This window comes from Trachurus japonicus, chromosome 7 (genome assembly GCF_045865225.1).
Source record: "Trachurus japonicus isolate A0001 chromosome 7, Traja_1.0".
Classification (NCBI taxonomy): Eukaryota; Metazoa; Chordata; class Actinopteri; order Carangiformes; family Carangidae; genus Trachurus; species Trachurus japonicus.
Genome location: NC_140913.1, coordinates 12,147,413 through 12,166,680, shown reverse-complemented (window position 1 = coordinate 12,166,680; position 19,268 = coordinate 12,147,413). Strand labels below are relative to the sequence as shown.

Sequence of the window (19,268 nt, the reverse complement as noted above, 5' to 3'; positions counted from 1 at the left end):
GTGTGAGGGTGGGCGGGAAGACGGAAGGAAGGCAGTCATCTTTGTGACGGCCATTGTTTTTAGCAACAAAGAAACGTCTTCATTAGTCCGGTGTAGGCGGCGAAATCACGCCATCGCCGCGTGGCTGTGGGAAAAAGTGAGAGCGGAGACGAGAGGCAAGCGATGGGGAAGAGAAATACACCGTAGGAGACGGTGAGGTGCCAAGCCAAGCTGGGCTGTTCTTTTTGTCATCTGCTCTCGCTTCTTTTCGCAAACAGGAGTGATTTTCCATCATATCATAAAAGTCGCTCACTCTTTCACCCACTCACTCGCCCATAACACAAACAGCACTCACCGACTATCACCGAGTAAAAAAAACACTCCATGGAATCAGCTGTCTCCTTTCACCAGGTGCAGATACAAATAAGAACATGATGCACCATCTCATTGCATGACATCTCACTTTAGAGTCATAGAGCTAGAAAAGTGCTCAGTAGCACAATAAAGGTCTGAAACAAGATTGAAAAAAAAACCACAGTCTCGGGGATAAAGTTCAGTATGCATCTGCATCAGAGTAGGTGAGTGTTGCCGTGCAGCCAGGTCTACATAAAGAGCCCGAGGTGGTCAACTCTTCCACTGGCAATCGGTGACAACTTTTGGCCAAGCTGAGAGGCACCAGCCACAGCTGTGTCCAGCAGCTTTGGCCAAGGTCCCCACCCCGTCTCCGTTGGAAGCAGTTCAAGGTGCAGCGACACAGCCCCCGGGCTTCGGCCAAGCACCACTGCCTCCTGCACTCCAAATCCCATCCTAAATAAAAGCCCAGCCAGCACCAGCTTGCCTGCACAAAGCCTGTTTATTTGGCCCCTTCCATCATTTTTCCAGCAATTAACTCCACTTTACCCCTCTGGCAATTACTGCCCTACATAAAATAAAGATCATTAATTCCTTCCTTCTGAAGTGGGCCGGCCCCCTCCATGCAAAAAGGAGGGAAGTGGCACCTTGCTAATACAAAGCAATTGTCCCAAAGGTTTGGTGGAAAGAATCGAATTTCATAGTTGTCTGTCACGCAAATGAATTGCAATTAATGTGTCTCCACACTCAACTGTTTGAAACGTTGGTGCTTATAATCAGCCTTTCATTAGGAATGCCCATGAAGAACCATCCGTATCTCAAGTCCAGCCTGGCCCTGATTTCCCATTGTAGTCCCTCTTTATGTCTCACAGATAGAGGATAATTGACCACTCGCTCTGAGAGACATAGAATCAATTATGTTGTAATGTATCAAGTGTATTGACATGGAAAGAACGCGAGGAAGTGCAGTTAAAGCGTCTGCTGGCTCCAATATGGATAAACCCTTTTTTCTTTTAATGTGACAATCTATATGGCTGTGGCATGTCTGCAAAGGATACAACTTATTTCAGGCTCCCGGGACACAAACAGATAACTCCTCTTACTCAAGTAAAGCCATTACGCGCTGAATAGAAAAGCCCTGAGAGAAACTGCAGATGGGATATGGAAAAGATTAAATTGGGCGTTTTGAAAGATATAAAGTGTGGAGCTTTTTTTTCTTCTTCTTTTTCTTTTTTTGGAGATTGTGTGGCTCCAGCTTACCAACTGAAAACTCTTTGTGTCCCTGTCCCATCAGAATCTGCACGTAGATCTTAACCTGAAAGAGTCTCTTTTCGTTGGTGGAGCTCCTGATTACAGCCGACTGGCAAGAGTGGCCGCACTCACAGAGGGCTTCAAGGGAACAATCCAGAAGGTAAATGTTTACACGCCTCTTTCTCCTGATGGACTGCTGTGTCATTCGCTCTGCTCATGGATTCCTCTAATGTAAATACACTGTGTTATTTTAATGACTCGGTAGCAAAGTCAAACCATAAGTTATTAGCTGTCCAGCTGTCATACTACAGACCCTCACATTAGTAATTTTCCATTATAAGCTCACACTGTGACGGGCAGTGGTTCTGCTCATTTGGATTAGCATGCACTAATAATAGAATGCAGATTTTGAAGTCCCTCAATTTCGCTATTCTCAGATCTTTCCCTGACAGCCCTCCAGTTTTTTTTTCTCCATTCTCCAGCAAAAAGCTCATCTCTGAGTGCCAAAAATAACCCAGTAGAACAAAGGCAGGATGTTTCTGTTTGCACAAACTTGTCATTAGTTCCTTTCCGCAAACTTTCCCTTGACAGTTTCGAGCTAATCAAAAGCTAAATGTGGCGTTTGTCTTAGGTGGCCTGCAGGGAATAGTTAATTACGAAGAAGATGCTATGCACTGTCAGTTTGATGTACTGTTTAACGCGTGTGTTGTATCAACACCTTGTTTCTGAGGCTTTTTCCTGTGCGATGACAGTGTGGCATTCATGTTCAGAGGAAGAACGCGTTAAATGGGATCTACAGTATCAGTGAATACAGATATTTGTGTTGTTATAATTGGTTTTAATGATCACTCAGCAGAAAACACGAAGCCCCAGAGCTCAATGACAACAACCCAGAGTGGTAAATAAAGATAATCTTCAAGTGCTTTGCTAAGGAGAGAAAAATTAAATCAGATAACTTTGACAGCAAAAGCAGTGAAACGTAGGTAGGAGATGGAAACAACAGGCATAAATCAAATCATAAAGGTAACCCTGCAAAGAAAGGTCAGAAACAGTAGCACAGAACTGCATAGACAGGGAGAAAAAAAAGAGATTCATGCAATAAGACTGAGATTGCCAGTTTGATTTACAGCAAAAATCCAGCATTTACTTTAAACCTAGAGATTTTAATTGAGCTTCTGGGGATTTTACTGCAATATGGAGTGTATATTTTCTCGATTAATGTCTCAGCGTGAGTGAACACACGTACATGAAAGCACACCAAGAACAGTTTTGGTGAAAGGTAGGAAAGGATGCTGGAGCACACAGTCAATTTCAGCAATTTATTGAGGTGCAAGTGCTGACGTTTCGACTAGCGTCTTCTTCAGAGCAAATACACTTTTGGTTATTCTGATGCACAATTCAGGATTTATCACCATTTGAATCAGACTCAGCTGCAGGCTCGTTTGTTCCCAGGCCACTGATCAATACACACCCACACAGTCCATTTCTGTGAGACCCTCGCGGCCTAGTAAATGCCCAGTTTTTCAAATTCAGCGCATCCCCTCTTGGTGTTAATGTGTTTTCTCCAAGCCCAGGCTGAGATGACATGTGATGACATCATCTGGGTTATTTTGTTCTCAAAGCAACGGCCGACGTTATTCAGACATTACAGCTAGTGGGACCTTCAGAATGTCATGTCTAAAAATGATCTGCGGCCTCTTCAACCCCGTCTCTTCTGCTCCCAGATCATTCTGATGGGAACTCCCATCCTCCGAGAGGAGAACGCCCTGCGCTCCAGCAACGTCGCCATGTTCCAGGACCACCCGTGTTCTCAGGAGCCGTGCCACAACGGCGGCCTCTGCAACCCCCAGCTGGACACCTACGAGTGCGTGTGTCTCAACGGCTTCTCAGGGGGACACTGTCAGAACAGTGAGTATTGCTGTCCTCCTTGCTGTCTCCTTCTTTATCCTGCGTCCTCTGTGTGGAAGTCGGTCACCAGCAGTTCTTGCCGGCTTGAGATCACCTTATAATGGGCTGTGTGCAATTTCAATCAGACATTGTGAGTGTACACATTGTTCTCTTTCCTCATCCAACATTATTTGCTTTTACTCTGAAAGGATACCTGCTAGCAATTTGGATTCTTTCAAAGCATAGGCTGAGTGGGACCGAAATCAGCGATGCTTTATGTAACACAGCTTGTTCTTGGTGCATCAGTGGGTGGTGAACTACTGGTCCACCTTCTTCATCTTAGAAGGTCTTTGTTTCCTTTTTGTTCCATCCAAGAAAGGTAATAATGTTGATATTAGACGTGTTAATCTCTTTTATGTCGAGGTTATTGTGTATTTCTTTCAAACTGAAGCAATTATGAAAATGATGAAATGTGCCACTTGAATATTCATGAAAAGCTCTTTGACGAGAGTTGCGCAGCCCTTTCATCATCTTCATGTCACTCTGCCAAAGACACATACACACACACACACACACACACACACACCACTCTGGCCTGGTCTGTCTCACACACTCAGTCACCCGCCTTCGCCATTAACCTTGTGCGTGTGGTCGGCCGTCCCTTTCACGTTAATTAAAACTACAAACGCACCAGCACTCCCCCTGCCCCATTCGCTCACACTCCATTGCCTTTGCCTCTGATAACTGAACTCTCTGTCTTTATATTGATTGGTGTGAGCTCATCCTCTGCACAATCTCTCTCTCTCTCCCTTTGCCCCCTTTCCCACCTCGCCCCCATTTCTTCACAGCCATCTACGAGAAGTCCGCCGGAGAGACCGAGGCCATCGCCTTTGACGGGCGGACGTTCATCGAGTACCATAACGCCGTTACAAAGAGGTAAGGAAGAGGACAAAGAGAGCATCCTCATATATTTCAGCTTCAGCTAACATCTCCATTGTAATAGCCATTAGCTAAATAACCCACTTGTCTATCCATCTCCTCCCTTAGTAAGCTGTGATGACAGTGCTGATGATATCATCAGTGTGGGGGCTTCAGGGTGAACTAGGCGCTTGGCTAATAGCTCACCCCCCCCCACCCCACCACTGTCTGTGCCAGTCCTGCTCCGCTTTTGACAGGATTTTACTAATTAGCACGACGGTTACCACTCACAGTGTCGCCCTGAGCACGTTCAGTTTGCTCTGTGGTCTACTGCGTAGCTCACAGTGACGCCGGACAATAAGCACACATGCAGGATTAATCGTTTTATCCTATTCTGAATGTGTATGTGACTGTTCTCCATAAAACCGGCATCCGGGGGGTTTAGCACACGACGCCTGCGATTTTCAGCCTGTAAAAGGCAAAACGCTGATGACGTATGTGTAAAAAATGATTTTCAAATGGAAGTGAGTAGGGAAAAAAAATCCCGACAACAACAATCCTGTCGCTTTAGGCAGCTGATGAGACATTTTTTCCCCTTCCATCCATCTCTGAGGTTGGCAAGAGTGCGCCTCCAGGTTGGCATAAACAAAAATGTTTATGTGATGAACCTGAAAAGACATCAAGCATATGGCTCTATATCTTCATCACGCACGCCGCTCTTCACACAAACACTCAGAGGTGTGAAAACTGGTCCGAAGCCTACAGATCATCACACTCCCATGGAGACACACAACTCACAGAAACAACTGGCTCGGAAAACTCTGTCTGATACGAGTGTGTGTGTGTTCGTGTTTGTATGTCGTTATGTGTATCCCGCTGCGTGTGTTGTTGTGGTCAGCGTTCCAGCTGCTTGTCCTGTCCTTCAGTCTGACCTCCGTCTGTCGATGTCCACACGTGTCTTGTCTCATATAAATGTCCTTCACTGTCTTTCCCTTTTCACTCAAGCCAACTGACCAATGAGATCCCAGAGTAAGTAGACCCTTTGAGCGGGCGTTTGCCCAGCTTCAAATCAAGCCCAACTAACAGCAACCAAGATGCCATTTTTTTATAGTTAACCCCAATGATGAGATTTAAGTACATTCAGTTTCCTGTCATATTTCCCACACAGAAATCATCATTACTGTTAAAATCAGATTTTTTACATCCAAGCTCCATATCCATAATTTAATTTGACAGATTTCATTATTGAACGACTTTCTGCAGTGTCACTCGATCCCTTCTTTTTACCCACTGCAGAGAGAAGCATGAATGGGTGCATGATAAGCATTGTGCTCAACCTCCCCGTTCCCAGAGAAAATGAATTGCTGTACTAAGAATGTGCAATATTTTATGCATGGTTGTAACTTGTTCATAAACAAAAGGAACTGCCATGCACTTTATGCTGAATGGCATTATCTGTTATGTGGGAAATGAATGAGACCCCTTGAAAACGGCAAGAGGAGGATACACTAAATACCCCTTAACCTAGTTTCTGGTGCTTGAGGAGTTTGTGCTTGGGAAAGCCCTCGGTCATGACTTAGTTATTAAGGGTTTTTCTTCCTGCTCATTAGCTTGGTAAGTAACCTCCTTTTAAAGAATCCCACAAAGCGGCGAAGCAGAATTCAGCTCAAATTAAGCTGACTGGTTTCTGCCCAGAGCTCCAGTCCATGCCTGGGCCTCTGTCATTTCATTTTTGCCAGATCTCTAAGTGTAATTGTGAATAATTACGGAGTCGGTTGTACAGTGAGCCAGTGACATGTTAATCACAGATTTGTCTCCCTTTGTAGATTAGACCTCCAATTGAGATCTCTCCGCAGTGTGTAGCCATGGGCATCAATCTCACTTAGCAGGAGGGGGACAGTGGTCCTTGGAGCCAGACTGTCAAAAGTTTAATGAATGTCACATTTACTAGGAGCCACAATGAGTAGGGAATCTAAGCAAAACAGCACCGTGGTGCAGCAGCAGCAGCACTCGGAGGGTGTGCCGATCAATTTGCCATGATTCGATTTTGTTAAGGAAATGAATAAATTTCTCAAGAGGCCATTAAGAGCTGGGTGAGGCCAAAATGTCAAATGCTCACCTTGGGTTAATGCTTCTGTTACTATTTACAGCTGCCTTTGATCGCGCCTCCTTCACCTCTCAGCCCATATCTGAAGGCTCAGGTCGATTTGCTCAAGCACCATTATTTCGGTGACAAATCATATCTGGCCACGACGCTCCTCTGATGGAGTTTGACCCCATTTTTTGACAATTTCCCACTTTTTCCTCATCCACCGCTTTCATCTTTCGACAGAAGGTAATTGCTGCGGCACTGTAGCATGCAGCGCCATAAATATAAAGTAGGAGGAGTTCTTCAATAATTGGACGCCGACTTAAAGCGGGCTCTTTACCAGTGTGGACACTGACAATGAATGTACTAAATCTTAATGCTCACTTTTTTGAAAAAAAATGCTAAATATCAGGGCATTTTGGTGCATTAATCATCCATCTTAGTCCAAGTGGTTCCCTGGAGAACCACCTCTCATGTCTGTGGTGTGATCAGGGCTAAGCTACACACTTCCCGTGATCACACAACAGTTGTTATCGACTCCTGACATGGTCGATATTGTAGTAGAGCAGATAAGTTATGCTTTTTACAGCTCCAGGTCTAAACTGGACGTCTGTGAGTCACCCAGTGAGCTCACAACACACTCCCCTCCAACCCCTCCCTCCTTCCCTCCCTCCCTCCTTTCTTCTTTCCTTCTGGCCTCTTGCGCTTACACTGCATGCCGTTGACTTTCTTCCCTGCTCCCTTAAGTCCTGAGTCTCTGGAGAACCCATCTGACCAGAGGTGAGTTTCTCGAAGCTTTTAGACTTTGGCGCCGTCCACTCACATTTCAACCCCCGTCCCCCCCCTCTTCTCTCCAGACAACCCCTCCTCCCAGACCTCTCACAGGGCTAAATCCTCCGCCTGCAGAGACAACATTGTTTCCATTATTGAGATAGAGTTACCAATAGGAATCACAAAGAGCCACTGCGTACGCTTCAATTAATTCTGAAGTTCAGAGCTCTGATAACGGCACAAAACCAGCCGGAGCTGCAGCCTCTTTGCAGTAGCTGTCCTCCCTGATGGCTGTTTTTATTATTCCAACCACTACTGCCACCTAGAGGTGAGATGGAGGACAGCACGTTGAAAAACCCTCTGAGAATTTGAGTACATAGGAGTAGATAAAATCCCCCTGTTTACAAAAAGAAACAGCAGCACACCAGAAATCTGTGAAGTCAGTGGTGTATATAAGATTTAGAACGGTGTGCGCTGCTTGTTGTTTTATTCATGATATATTCAGCACTTTTAATAACCTTGACCTTATCACTGACAAGTTGCTCCGATGGAGATTTATTGGGCCCTGTAAGCTCTTTGAGGGTTTGCCAGGAGAGGGTTCGCTGAGCTGTATGTGTGTTTTTTCTCACTGGAGAAAAAACAAATCTGATGCTCTTAAGTCATACTGTTTTTTTTTTTCTTCCTGTTTACCTCAGCAGACTCAGTTAATCAGGGAGGTCAGAGTTTCTAATCTAAACTTGTTTGTAAAAGGAGAAAATTAAATCTGACTCTGGGTTCTCTGCTGAGGTGAACCCGTGCTGCTACAGAACTCCAGAGTTAAATATCATCCCACTGCTTCTTCCTTTATTTCTTGTTCACTGTCAAATTTAAATATTCACAGACAATTAGAGAAAAAAACTTTTTACAGTATAAGGAGGTATCATACTCAATGTCTCTATGTCCCCTCCCATTTCCTGTCTTGTTTGTACTCCCATGAGCCTCCCTGTTCGCTATGCCGACTCCTTTGTCTTGTTGTCTGTCTCGTCTAATCTTTATCTCCAGCTCTGTGCTGCTCTCTTGTTTTTATTCGTATTTTAATCCATGTCATGGGCTCTTTGTTATTCGTGTTGTCACCTTGTTTTTGTCTCTGTGTTTAAATACCCATCCGAGAAGGTGGGATCAGATCCGTTGGGCAGATGTGCGGAGACAGTCGCACAGATGCTGATAGATGACGTGGTCTCACAATCATAAACACACAAACACGACTCTGTGGAAGTCAACTGTGTCTCTGCTGGCCTCACAAACAACAGAAGGACTTAAAGTGTGTTTGTATGCAGGAGTGGACTGTGCGGTGGTTGTGCAGTAGAGGCACATCACGGTGTGTGTGTGTGTGTGTGTGTGTGTGTGTGTGTGCGTGTTTCTCACACATCAGTGACAGTGGCTTACAGCGCCTCTTAAGGAAAGGTAGAAGTCACCAGTCTCTGCATCCAAATCATCCTCACAGCTGTAGCAGTCAGGGGACAGGAGATCAAACAGCTGCCTAAACGACGCACACACACTCAGGAAGCACCGAGGAGCAGTGCAGTTCAGGCTCAATAGGATGTATGAAGGCAAACAGCCAAACGGCCCTCTGGTGCTCTTTAACTCTGCCTCCTGATTCTCCTTATAAAAAACCTCAGTGTCTGTTATTGAGACGGTGCAGAGCTCCAGCTACATAGCTCTCTGGCTTCATGTGCTGGCAAACACGACCATATGCCTCGAGACAGCAGCAGAAGTCCCTCGTCGCAACACATATGCAACTACAAAATGACACAAGCACACACCACCCGTGCCGCGTCAGGTTTAGAAGTGTTTTCTGTTAAGTTAAAGCATGAACCTAACTGGTGTTATGTCCTGTCCTCCTAGTGAGAAGGCTCTGCTGGTGAACAAGTTTGAGCTGAGCATCCGCACAGAGTCGACCCAGGGCCTGGTGCTGTGGAGCGGGAAGGGCGTGGAGCGCTCGGACTACATCGCCCTGGCAATCGTGGACGGACACGTCCAGATGACATACGACCTGGGATCCAAGCCCGTGGTGCTGCGCTCCTCGGTGCGCGTCGACACCAACCGCTGGATACGCATCAAGGCCAGCAGGTAAGACGGAGAGATGGCAGGTAGTCATGGATCAGGAGTGAAAGCTTTTACAGTTAGTCCAGGATTAGACTTAATCCATCTTGTATTTGTGTTGATGCAAACAGTCAGATCTCGCATGAATCCTCCGCTGCACAGTGATCCCTTGCACCGAGATGACTCTCATTAGATTCAGATTAAGGTTATTTTCATGCCTGGTCATGCATGAGGGTGACGCATTGCACATCAAATTGCTTCGACACATTAATGAATGCTCAAAAAGGAAGAACATGTGGCAACATCCCAACACATATCATAGGAAATATTCATATATAATAGGAGATTTACTGAGGAATTAAATGAATAAAATCAATGTGTGTAACACATGTAAGTACATTGCTATTTACACGGATTCTATTTGAAGCTGTAATGTATGTGGACTTAGACGGACAGATCACCCCTGGGGTGAACATTAGTTCCTGGGCTCCATTAACGGCTCCTCACTGTGCAGTGTGTGCAGTAGCCATGGGGGTGGGGGGGTCCATTCATATTCAGAAAAACACACACACACACACATGTTGAAATGCCTGAGAACAACATTTAAAAGAGTTGTTTGAACATTTAGCCAGTGCTAAACTTATGTTAGCAGTAAACAAATTTGATTGGTCGTTATCGAGCGGGCGGGATATTCAATGTTTGCGGCAAGACCGAGCTCGGTGTGTGTGTGTGCGTTTCAGATGTTTGATTGACGGATGACGGATCCAATATCAGTGGCTGATGAATCGTGAGCAACGTGACACATAATTCGTGCGCCTGCATTATCCAATGCAAAAAAAACTACCCCACTTTCATCCCGGATTTACTCGAAAATAGAATTTTGCACAAAGTTTGGCCTACATCATCTGATAGATGAGTTATTACACTAATGTTAAGACCCACAGTGGAATCAAATTCAATTTTTTTTTCTGAACACCTTTAATCATAAAGTTAGCATGCTAACCAGATAGCACTTTCCCTTTGTCGGGCTGAAGTTCTTGTCAGTCACCACTTGGTTCTGAAAAGAATCCAACGTTAGCTGCTGAGAAAACAACAAACAGCTTCTTAATAGCACATTAGATCAAGCAGAATGAAATAAGATTAAAGAGCAGACTGTTCCAGTGCAGTATTATGATTCTGGCAGGTTCGCTGTGGGTAATCTTATTAAACACACATTCATTTAATTTGCAATATATTTGTACATTGTCAGCTGAAATAATGGAGGCTTTAACACCACATCCATCCGTGGAAACCTTTATTCCAAGCTGGGCTGTAGTGGTCATTGTCTTGTTATGTCAGCTGACATTGCGCTGTAGTGGTGTAGATTCTCCTACAATAAACACATAAGTTGATAACCCTGATGATAACAGGCTCCAGCAGCCACACACTGATGTCACACTAATGGATCCGTTTATTAGAAACAAATGAACTGCCTGAACTTTGAAAATGACCCACTTTAGCACCTTTCACTGCCATGGCTGCCTTATCGCTGCTCAACATTTGCTTTCAACATGGCTGAGAGTGGAAGTATGAGGGATAATTAGATTGGTTACATCGTATAAGGCAAGAATAATCGATCCCCGAAAAGCTGCCGCATCCATTCCGAGCGGGGATTTGGCCAAATCTCATCCAGGGCTTACAGGGAGGCCACATGAGTTGCTGGGAGGATGATATAATTTGGGTGTTGATGATGGTGTAAATCGCAGCATGTGGCATGGAGCTCACGTAGTTACAAATCTATCTGTGTTTGCCGCTTCCCTTTAATGACACTCTCTCTGTTGGAAACCCACTTTGGCGGCTTCGAATTAGCCCCGTCGTCACAATTCTTAAGTGTGTGCTAATGCATAACACAGAGCCACCTAAAATTAATGGCGCTGTAACGGCATCTGTTCTCTGGTAGACAGGCACATTTAGAATGCTGCTTGGCAAAGGCGGTTATGTGAGTGCTTAGTGTGCTGGCAGTGGAGGAATGGAGTCTTGATGCTACAGATTAAATGAAACTGCAATTTACAGCTATTCGGTGTGACGCCCATGCATCAGACCGACTTCCAACTGAAACTCTCTCCTTTCCCCTCTCCTCTTCAGAGCACTTAGAGACGGCTCTCTACAGGTCGGCAACGAGGCAGCAGTAACGGGGTCGTCGCCTTTGGCAGCAACACAGCTGGACACAGACGGAGCACTCTGGTTGGGTAGGTGCCCACACATGTTTGAAAAAAGGAAAAGAAAAAGAAAACTGTCATTCACACTTGAAAATGTGTCCACAAACGCAATACATCAAGCCGGGGGAACACTTGTAATTCTGTAGTACTTTTTCATCCCAGCCACTGGTAGAGGGCTGCCAGAAATGAGCAATGAACTCATTGGCATTGCAGAGGATAAGCAAAGTCTGTGGCAGCGGAAAAAAGATTGCGTTTTGTGCAAAAAAAATGTCCATGCCTATTCAGGTATTGAGTTGAGAAATGAAAGGCTATCTGACTAACTCAAAAGTTGTCTTCTCTCCTGAATTGAAAATGGCCAAAGTCGGCCCGTTATCTACCTCCAGTTCAATTTGGTCTGAACTTGGCTCAGAGAAATGGTTTCTGAAAGAACACACATGGCACGGTGGGATTGAACGTTCAGAGGAAATAACATGGAGGACGGGCGGCGAAATAAAGTCAGGCTGTTCTTTAAAATGCAAAGCGCACAGTGGTGAAGAGGAGAGGCAGCCTGAGTGACATTTAAGAGACACGCTGCCAGACGTTAGAGGGTTGCGCTCGCGCACTCAGGTACATGTATACAAACACGCACGCACGCATGCACGCACGCACACACGTACGTGCACACAGGGAGGCAGCGCAGTGGAACAGGTGCTGAGCGAGCCCTGCAGCAAGAATACATAATCCTCACACAGCCCTCCCATCGAGAGCCCTTCTCCTTTTTAAATCCCCTTTTCACTGTTCATCATTAATTCATCTGTAACTCGCATGAAATTAGCCCTGTCGATCCCTGATTCGGAGGCACACAATCCGATTAAAAGGGGCACGGACAGGGGATGTAAAGAGCTCGACGGGGATGTGAACTCTCAGCCTGACAGATTAAAAAAGAGAAAACAGGAAAGAGATGGAGAAATAGGGAAAGCAGAGGCGGGGGGAGAGAAAGGAGACGAGGATAAAGGGAATAAAGGGGGAGGATGCAGGAGGATTCTGACAGTGTAGACGGCAGAGAGGTAGAGAGGGAGCGAGAGAGCAGTAGGTACAACATCAAAAACCCGGGTCAGCCTCTCTCTCCTTCTCCCTCTGTAAGAAGGGCCCTCATGAAATTCTGAATAAAGACGTTTCATGCTGATTTATTGAGAAAGACACTAATGACTACTTTGGGTGAGCTGGCTCCAAACAGCAGCTCAAAACACCATCAGAAAGGGGAAAATGAGGCAGCCACACACCCCGCAATTAGGTCATCAAGGCTCAAAAAAAAAAAAAAAAAAAGCTGTGAGACTTAGTTAAAAACAGTTAAAGAGCTTTGGATCATTTTAAATGAGTAAGTGCAGAAAATGAAACATTTAAATAAAGTCAAAGGAAAATGGCAAGTACAAGTGACTGAATCGTTTGCTTTGAAGTATAAATCCGTGATATATTTATATCAAGAAACGTCTTGTTTTATATTTTCTGTGGCTGATGGATATGAACACGCGTGAGTGAACTAACATCCTTTTCACAAAGGATCAGTTAACCCAAAAATGAGACGCCTAGAACAGACTGCCAGTATGTTCGAAGGACTACTTTCTTACTGAAAGTAGTTCCAATGTCTGTGAACTGAAGCTGTAACAGATGTGAACTGCCCGCAGGTTATTTTATAGGTTAGACCCACAGGAAGTTTTATTTTATGTCCTTGATTGGAATAAATAACGGAGCAAGAGGTTATTAGCAGAGTTATTGGTGTTAGCTCCTGTGGATTAGTAGCGCTGCACCTGTAAGAAGTCAGACTGTCACAGTCGTGAACGGTGCTGCCTGGTGGACGAGTGTCTAGGGAGTTGACAGAACTACAGATGGAAACAGATGAAAAATAATGAGGATGATCGTCATAATTTTCCGCTCTGTCACCACTGTTCGTTTGTCGTGCAACTCTGAGCCCTTTGTGCACCGTGTCAAATGAAAAGAACCCTTTCTCTCATCTATCCTAACTTAGTCTCCTGCGGCTGGTGAGCAGGCGCCTTCTCGCTTTGATCATGGCTGTTTGACAAATAAAGTGTCATCCTGTCATGTCCATCAGCCGGTGTCATCAATGTGAGAAATCAAAGCGTCTAATAACTGCCTGACAAAGACAAGGAACTTGCTTCAGTACCATAAATAAACGTTGCTGCCAGAACATTTCAGGTTCAGGCGTTTGATGACATTTATGGGTTTAGTTTGTTACGAAATCCAATTCCTTATCCTGACGTCTGATATTTAGGGATCTTTAAGGGACACACACAGATCAGTGTGTTCATCAGTCACACAGAGTTATGTAACATCGTCTGATGCACCGAAGGGGCTGAGACAATAATCAGTGATGTCATCATGGGATACCATGGACTGATATAATTTAAGACAACATGCATCACAAACTGAAAGTCTTATAGAAACACCTGTATAATGGACATGACCAGTGGTTTCTAACTAAAGTAGCTGAAGTTTAAGATCCCAAACTCCAGTAGCTACAGTGAGCGGCCTCAGTCTGGGCTAATATTTCTCTGATAGTTGGTTGTTTGTCAATTCAGGATCTGATTCATCATCATCATCATCATCATCACTAACTCTCTGTCTGTGTCTCTGACCCTCAGGTGGTCTGGAGGAGCTGTCCGTGGCCCGTCGGTTGCCCAAAGCCTACAGCACCGGTTTCGTTGGCTGCATCAAAGACGTGGTGGTGGACGGCGTGGAGCTCCACCTGGTGGAGGACGCCTTAAACAGCCCCCAAATATTACACTGTTCCGCCGCCAAATAACCGGGCAGAGACAAAACATAGAGAGAGATGGAAAAAAAAAAAGAGAAAACCCTCCCACCCGCTCCCTCCATAGCGCTCATGTCTCCTGCTGTAATTATTTTCTATTTTTGTATACTTTTCATTGCTTTTTATATGGAAAGAAAATGAATATGTTGTTTTAATTTTTGTTTTATATATTTTGTTCCTTTTTTTTTTTTTTTCCTGCACCTCCGTTCACAGAACACACTTTGATTTTTTTTCTTTACTACCCAGGCTCTTTACCTTAAAAAACAAAACAAAAAAAACAACAGGCGTCTCTGTGAAAAGAGAGAAATTTTATTCTTGTCATATTTTGTTGTTTTAAAACAAACGCCAACCCAGAACAAAAGCCTGCACCTTCCTCCCACTCATTACTTGAACACTGGTGGACCTTGCTGATGATCTCTGGCTACTGCCTTGTCTTGGTGCCATAATCTTATCATCCACATTCCCCAAGCATGGCTTCTACATCCATGACTATATAGACATACATTCCCAAATAACCCCCCCCACCTCACCCCTGAGAGCTGGAGGCGGTGCAACCTGTAGCCGGTGTGTGCAGCTGTGTAACACTGCAGCCGGCATCTACTGTCAAGACTCTGCATTCAGCCTCAGTCGCCCACTGTATTAAACTAATGGGACTTTTCAGGCATCAGTCAAGCTGCTACAGTGAGAAAGTTCACAGTCGAAACCACTCGATCAGACCCCCACCCCCACCCCCACCACATCCCAGCCGCCACCTTACAGCGCCAAAAAAAAACACACACACACACACACAAAAGAACAAACTGGATGTGAATTCCATCAGAGGCTTTAGTTTTGAAATATGACTCACTAACACTGCGATGGCGGAGCAAGCGCGACATTCCACAATGACTCGGATTCATTAGTCAAAAGTCAAAACATGAATCATAGACATGAATAAATGTTATAAATATAGAGTATATAAATAATACCTGAGACTGTGAATATGTAAGATGGGTTCTCTTTGGAAAATTGTGCTTCTCATGTACTATTGTGCGTTCTCTTTTACAATCAGCAGATTAATTAATGATGACCACTATAAATGCATGCACTTCTGCAGTGTTGGTTTGAATCTGGATTTTTATTTGTTTGTTCTTTCCTTTTAGTTCCAAGAAAAAAAAAGTTTTCTAATTTGAGAAATGTCACTGTTTTTGTTTTTGTTTTTCTCTCCACATCCACTGATGTAATTCCAGAAACAACAGAGCTGGGGAATAATGTTTTCTGCTTGTTCATTCCCTCTATCTTCTTTTTGGTCTTATTGTTTATTTTTCTCGGGAGCAGTTAGTTTTGCAGGACCTTGAATGGTGCATAAAGGGGAAGAGTTGTTACCGTATCTGACCTTAAGGAGGCGCTGAGAGCAAAGACTGAAGAACACGGACGGACAGAAAGGAAGCGTGGAGAAGATCTCATCATGAGGAGACCGAGCGACTACTCCTGGGAATGTCCTGTCAAACAGTCAACACAAACACAAACGCTTCAGAAAAAAACAAACAAACTCTGCCTAAGACTTCATTTCTTTTCGTATTTGACCTGAGAACATTCTTGGAGGAGTCTATTTACCGGCTTTTGACTGAAAGAAAAGGGAGAGAGAGACTGTGATGTTGTTGTGACCTTCTGAAGCCATAACAGCCACAAAAATGGGAAAAGATGCATAATCCTACAGTACTTGCAAATTAACATAGCAACGCATGAGTTGTGTATTACTAGTGCGAATTCTGTAACATTCAGTGAACTGATGCAACGTGTGGAGTCTTTGCTGAACCACAATAAGCTGCGTCGACTGACCTAAAGAGACTCTTGTTTTGATATGAGAACCTTGGCAATATTCTAAGACTAAATCATGCCTGTTTGTGTTTGAGTATCATGTCTGTACTGTTTCTTTTTTTCTTAATTTCTTCATCATTCTGTTTCCCTTCCTCAATCATCCAGCAACCTGTTTTTGTACAGCCCTGCAATTTTTAAGTGTAAATTTTAGCAAACGTGTGATCTGTGGAGGTTTATGTTTTTAGTAATATACACTGGAGCCATGTCTGACTTGTCTGTTCACCCACACGATGATATACTTCATGTACATGGGGGAGGGATAGCCCTGAAGCTATAACTGTGTTGTGTGTAATCAAGCTCTGAGTGTTCGCACCAGGCCAGGCGGCCCCCCCACCCCCCCCCCAGTGTCTGAAGACACGTTTAATTTCCAGCACTCACTCTGTCAACCTTAGACTGGTCTGCTTTTACCACACTGTTTGAATTTGAGGTGGTTATCACTCGATACAGGAGAGATTGTTGTGTATTGGACTCGAACGGTAAAGACAGTTGGAGTTTGTGGTTTTGGGTGGAAATTATAAATTGCCTTAAAAACCTGGTCACCTCAGCTCTGAGCAGGTGACAAAGACGTCATCCATGTAACCGTTTCCTTACTTTAGCCAGTGTATTAGCCTCATCCCCGTAATGTAAATGAGTAATACATAATAATAATGATAATTATATTAGTAATAATGCTCATACATTTAAAAAAAATCCCAGGGGGCCTCTGCAAACATCCCCTCTGGCTTTTTACAAAAAAAAAATCTATTTACTGTATTTTTTTTTTTTTTTTTGAATCTCTTTTCTTTTTCTTATTTATGTCTATATGTGGATTTCCCTCCATGTCCGGCCTCTGTAAACTACTGTCTGACTGCGCAACCTCCTCAAAGGGCAGTGCACCAAGTAAGAGTGGCATGACCTGAACATTACTAACTTTATGACCTTTGTCTTGTGTTCCTACCACCATGAAATAAAATGTCAACCAAATGGAGCCCATTCTTGTCAGCCATCTTGATTTTGTCGTCACCCTCCTGAGTGAGAGCTGCTGATGTTTTTCTGTTTCTGATTTCTCTGCGCCGGTGCTTCCCGAACTTTCCCACCTCATGTCCCACTTGAATCCCAAAAATGTTGGTGGCCCATGTTTGAGCTCTTTAATTTGTTTATCTTCTATAATCTCATATTTTTATAGAACTTGGTCCGTGTTGGGCAGCGTGTAAGGGATAATGCCCAACGAGGTGTCCAGTTATCAGGAATTAATGGACGACGTGGAGGCGTGAACCGTCCTACACTAAGCAGAGAATTTGGAGGCAACCGGTTGGGAAGTGAGTATTATTTCAGAAGGCCAGTGTACTTCTTACTGCTTCGCTGAAGAAAACTTGCTCTGAATCTCTGTTGCCATGGTTACTGACTAGCGTTTGAGCCAGAGCAATAATTTAGAACTGTCATCAGGTAATTTGACCGGAAAGTCTTTATGGGTGTCCTATAACCCTTATTAACAGACCCCCTGCAGCCAATCAGAATTGAGTACTCACCCAGACCATGGTATAAGTGGTTGGAACTGTCACCTCATAGCAAGAAGGTTTGATCCCTGGGCCTGGGGCCTGTGTGTGCACACCAGGTTGACTGGAGACCTTAAATTGCCTGTAGTGTGTGAATGTGAGTGTGTGTGATTGTTCTTCTCTGTGACAGACTGGAGACCTGTCCAGGGTGAACCCTGTCCTCGCTCTGTGTCAGCTGTGATTGGCCCCAGCCCCCTGGGCCCCTGCATGGACTAGCAGTGTGCTCAGTGGATGGAAGGATGTTCTGTTTGTAGATGACTTGTTGGCCTATTTGCAGTACCTTTGTGACCCACCAGTGGGACCACAGGTTTGAACCACCTGCCCTGCATACAGTAGTCTGTGGCACTCACCCCCATCATATTTTCCTCTTAAGATGTAAGTCTTTAAAAAAGGTCACAAATATTTCCCTTGTCCTTAAAAACAGACTCAGTAATAAAGTAAGACACTGAAGTGTTGCTCAGACAGGAGTAAACACTGAGCTGTGGGGAACTATTGTTAGCGGATGAATACAAATTTGCCACTTGAGTATCGGACACCCGGAAGGTGGATGTGGTGTTTCACATAAACTACAGAGCCAATGTTGAATGTTCTTCACTAAAATGTCTGAAGTTTTCTGACATGAAAGCATCAAGTTTAGAGCTCCAGTGTTGTGTTCATGTACATGGTGAGGGGGATGTGACTGATGTGTTTCTAATGGTTTTTAGTCAACAATGGAGCTACAGATTCACATCCATTCACTTGTTCATTGTTGGATTTGTTTCACTTTTTTATCCTTTAACTTGCAGCAGCTGTTTCTCTTCTTTAATTGTGTGTTTGACTCCTATGTGTTGTTAGTATGAAACAGTTAACACTTCTGGGTGTCAAAGTTTGTTCTCTACCTCAATTATCCTGTTCAGCCCACTGGACCCTGTCCAGGGCCCAGGGGGTGGTGCCGGGGCGGGTAGTTCCTAAAATGCTGTGGGGGGATTTTCTTTCTAATGTTTCTAAAATAAGAAGTCCTAATGCCACTAAGACAACACTTCAAGTGCATTTTGTCAAAACAGTATTTTCTCCACGTGGCCAAATGGAGAGTCCACCCAGTAAACCTTTATAAAAATCAATATGCTTTGTGATATTCTCATCTACTTTGGTACAGCTGTAGTCAAGGAGTTGTCATTCAGTGGCATCTCTATACAAACATTGCTATCACGGTGTACTCTACTATGTAAACAAGAGGATTAAAATGTATTTTATCCGGTTCATCACAATTTGCTCAGGCATAGGAACAGTCACAATAGTACTGACACTAGAATTTATATTCTCCAAGATATTGACTGTCCATTAAGACCAAGATTATGCATATTGAACTGATAATTGTAGCACTTTCCTTTCTTATTTGGAGCAAAAACCCTAGGACTGAAAATACTGTAAGATGATTTGTAGTTTGACTAAATCATCTTCGATGATTGACCAGGAGAAGTGGGTGAAAAAAACTCCAGCAGGTTAAATTAACTGAGTCAGATTGACACTCTTGATAAGAGCCTTGAAATTAAAGGAGAAGA

At 44.1% G+C, this 19,268-nt stretch overlaps 1 protein-coding gene across 3 annotated transcripts in view; it reads left to right on the top strand.

The window, feature by feature from the left end:
- agrn (agrin) overlaps positions 1-17,159 on the top strand; it is a 253,022-nt gene extending 235,863 nt beyond the window's left edge. For 2 of the 3 annotated variants that reach the window (XM_085781255.1, XM_085781254.1), the window contains 6 exons: positions 1,625-1,741; positions 3,306-3,489; positions 4,317-4,404; positions 9,131-9,355; positions 11,453-11,556; positions 14,166-17,159. In XM_085781255.1, the coding sequence (XP_085637381.1) occupies positions 1,625-1,741; positions 3,306-3,489; positions 4,317-4,404; positions 9,131-9,355; positions 11,453-11,556; positions 14,166-14,326 (879 nt within the window). In that variant the 3' untranslated portion in view covers positions 14,327-17,159. The remainder of the gene's footprint in view (positions 1-1,624; positions 1,742-3,305; positions 3,490-4,316; positions 4,405-9,130; positions 9,356-11,452; positions 11,557-14,165) is intronic. The other variant, XM_085781257.1, reaches the window with a different exon arrangement.
- Positions 17,160-19,268: the final 2,109 nt, after the last annotated feature.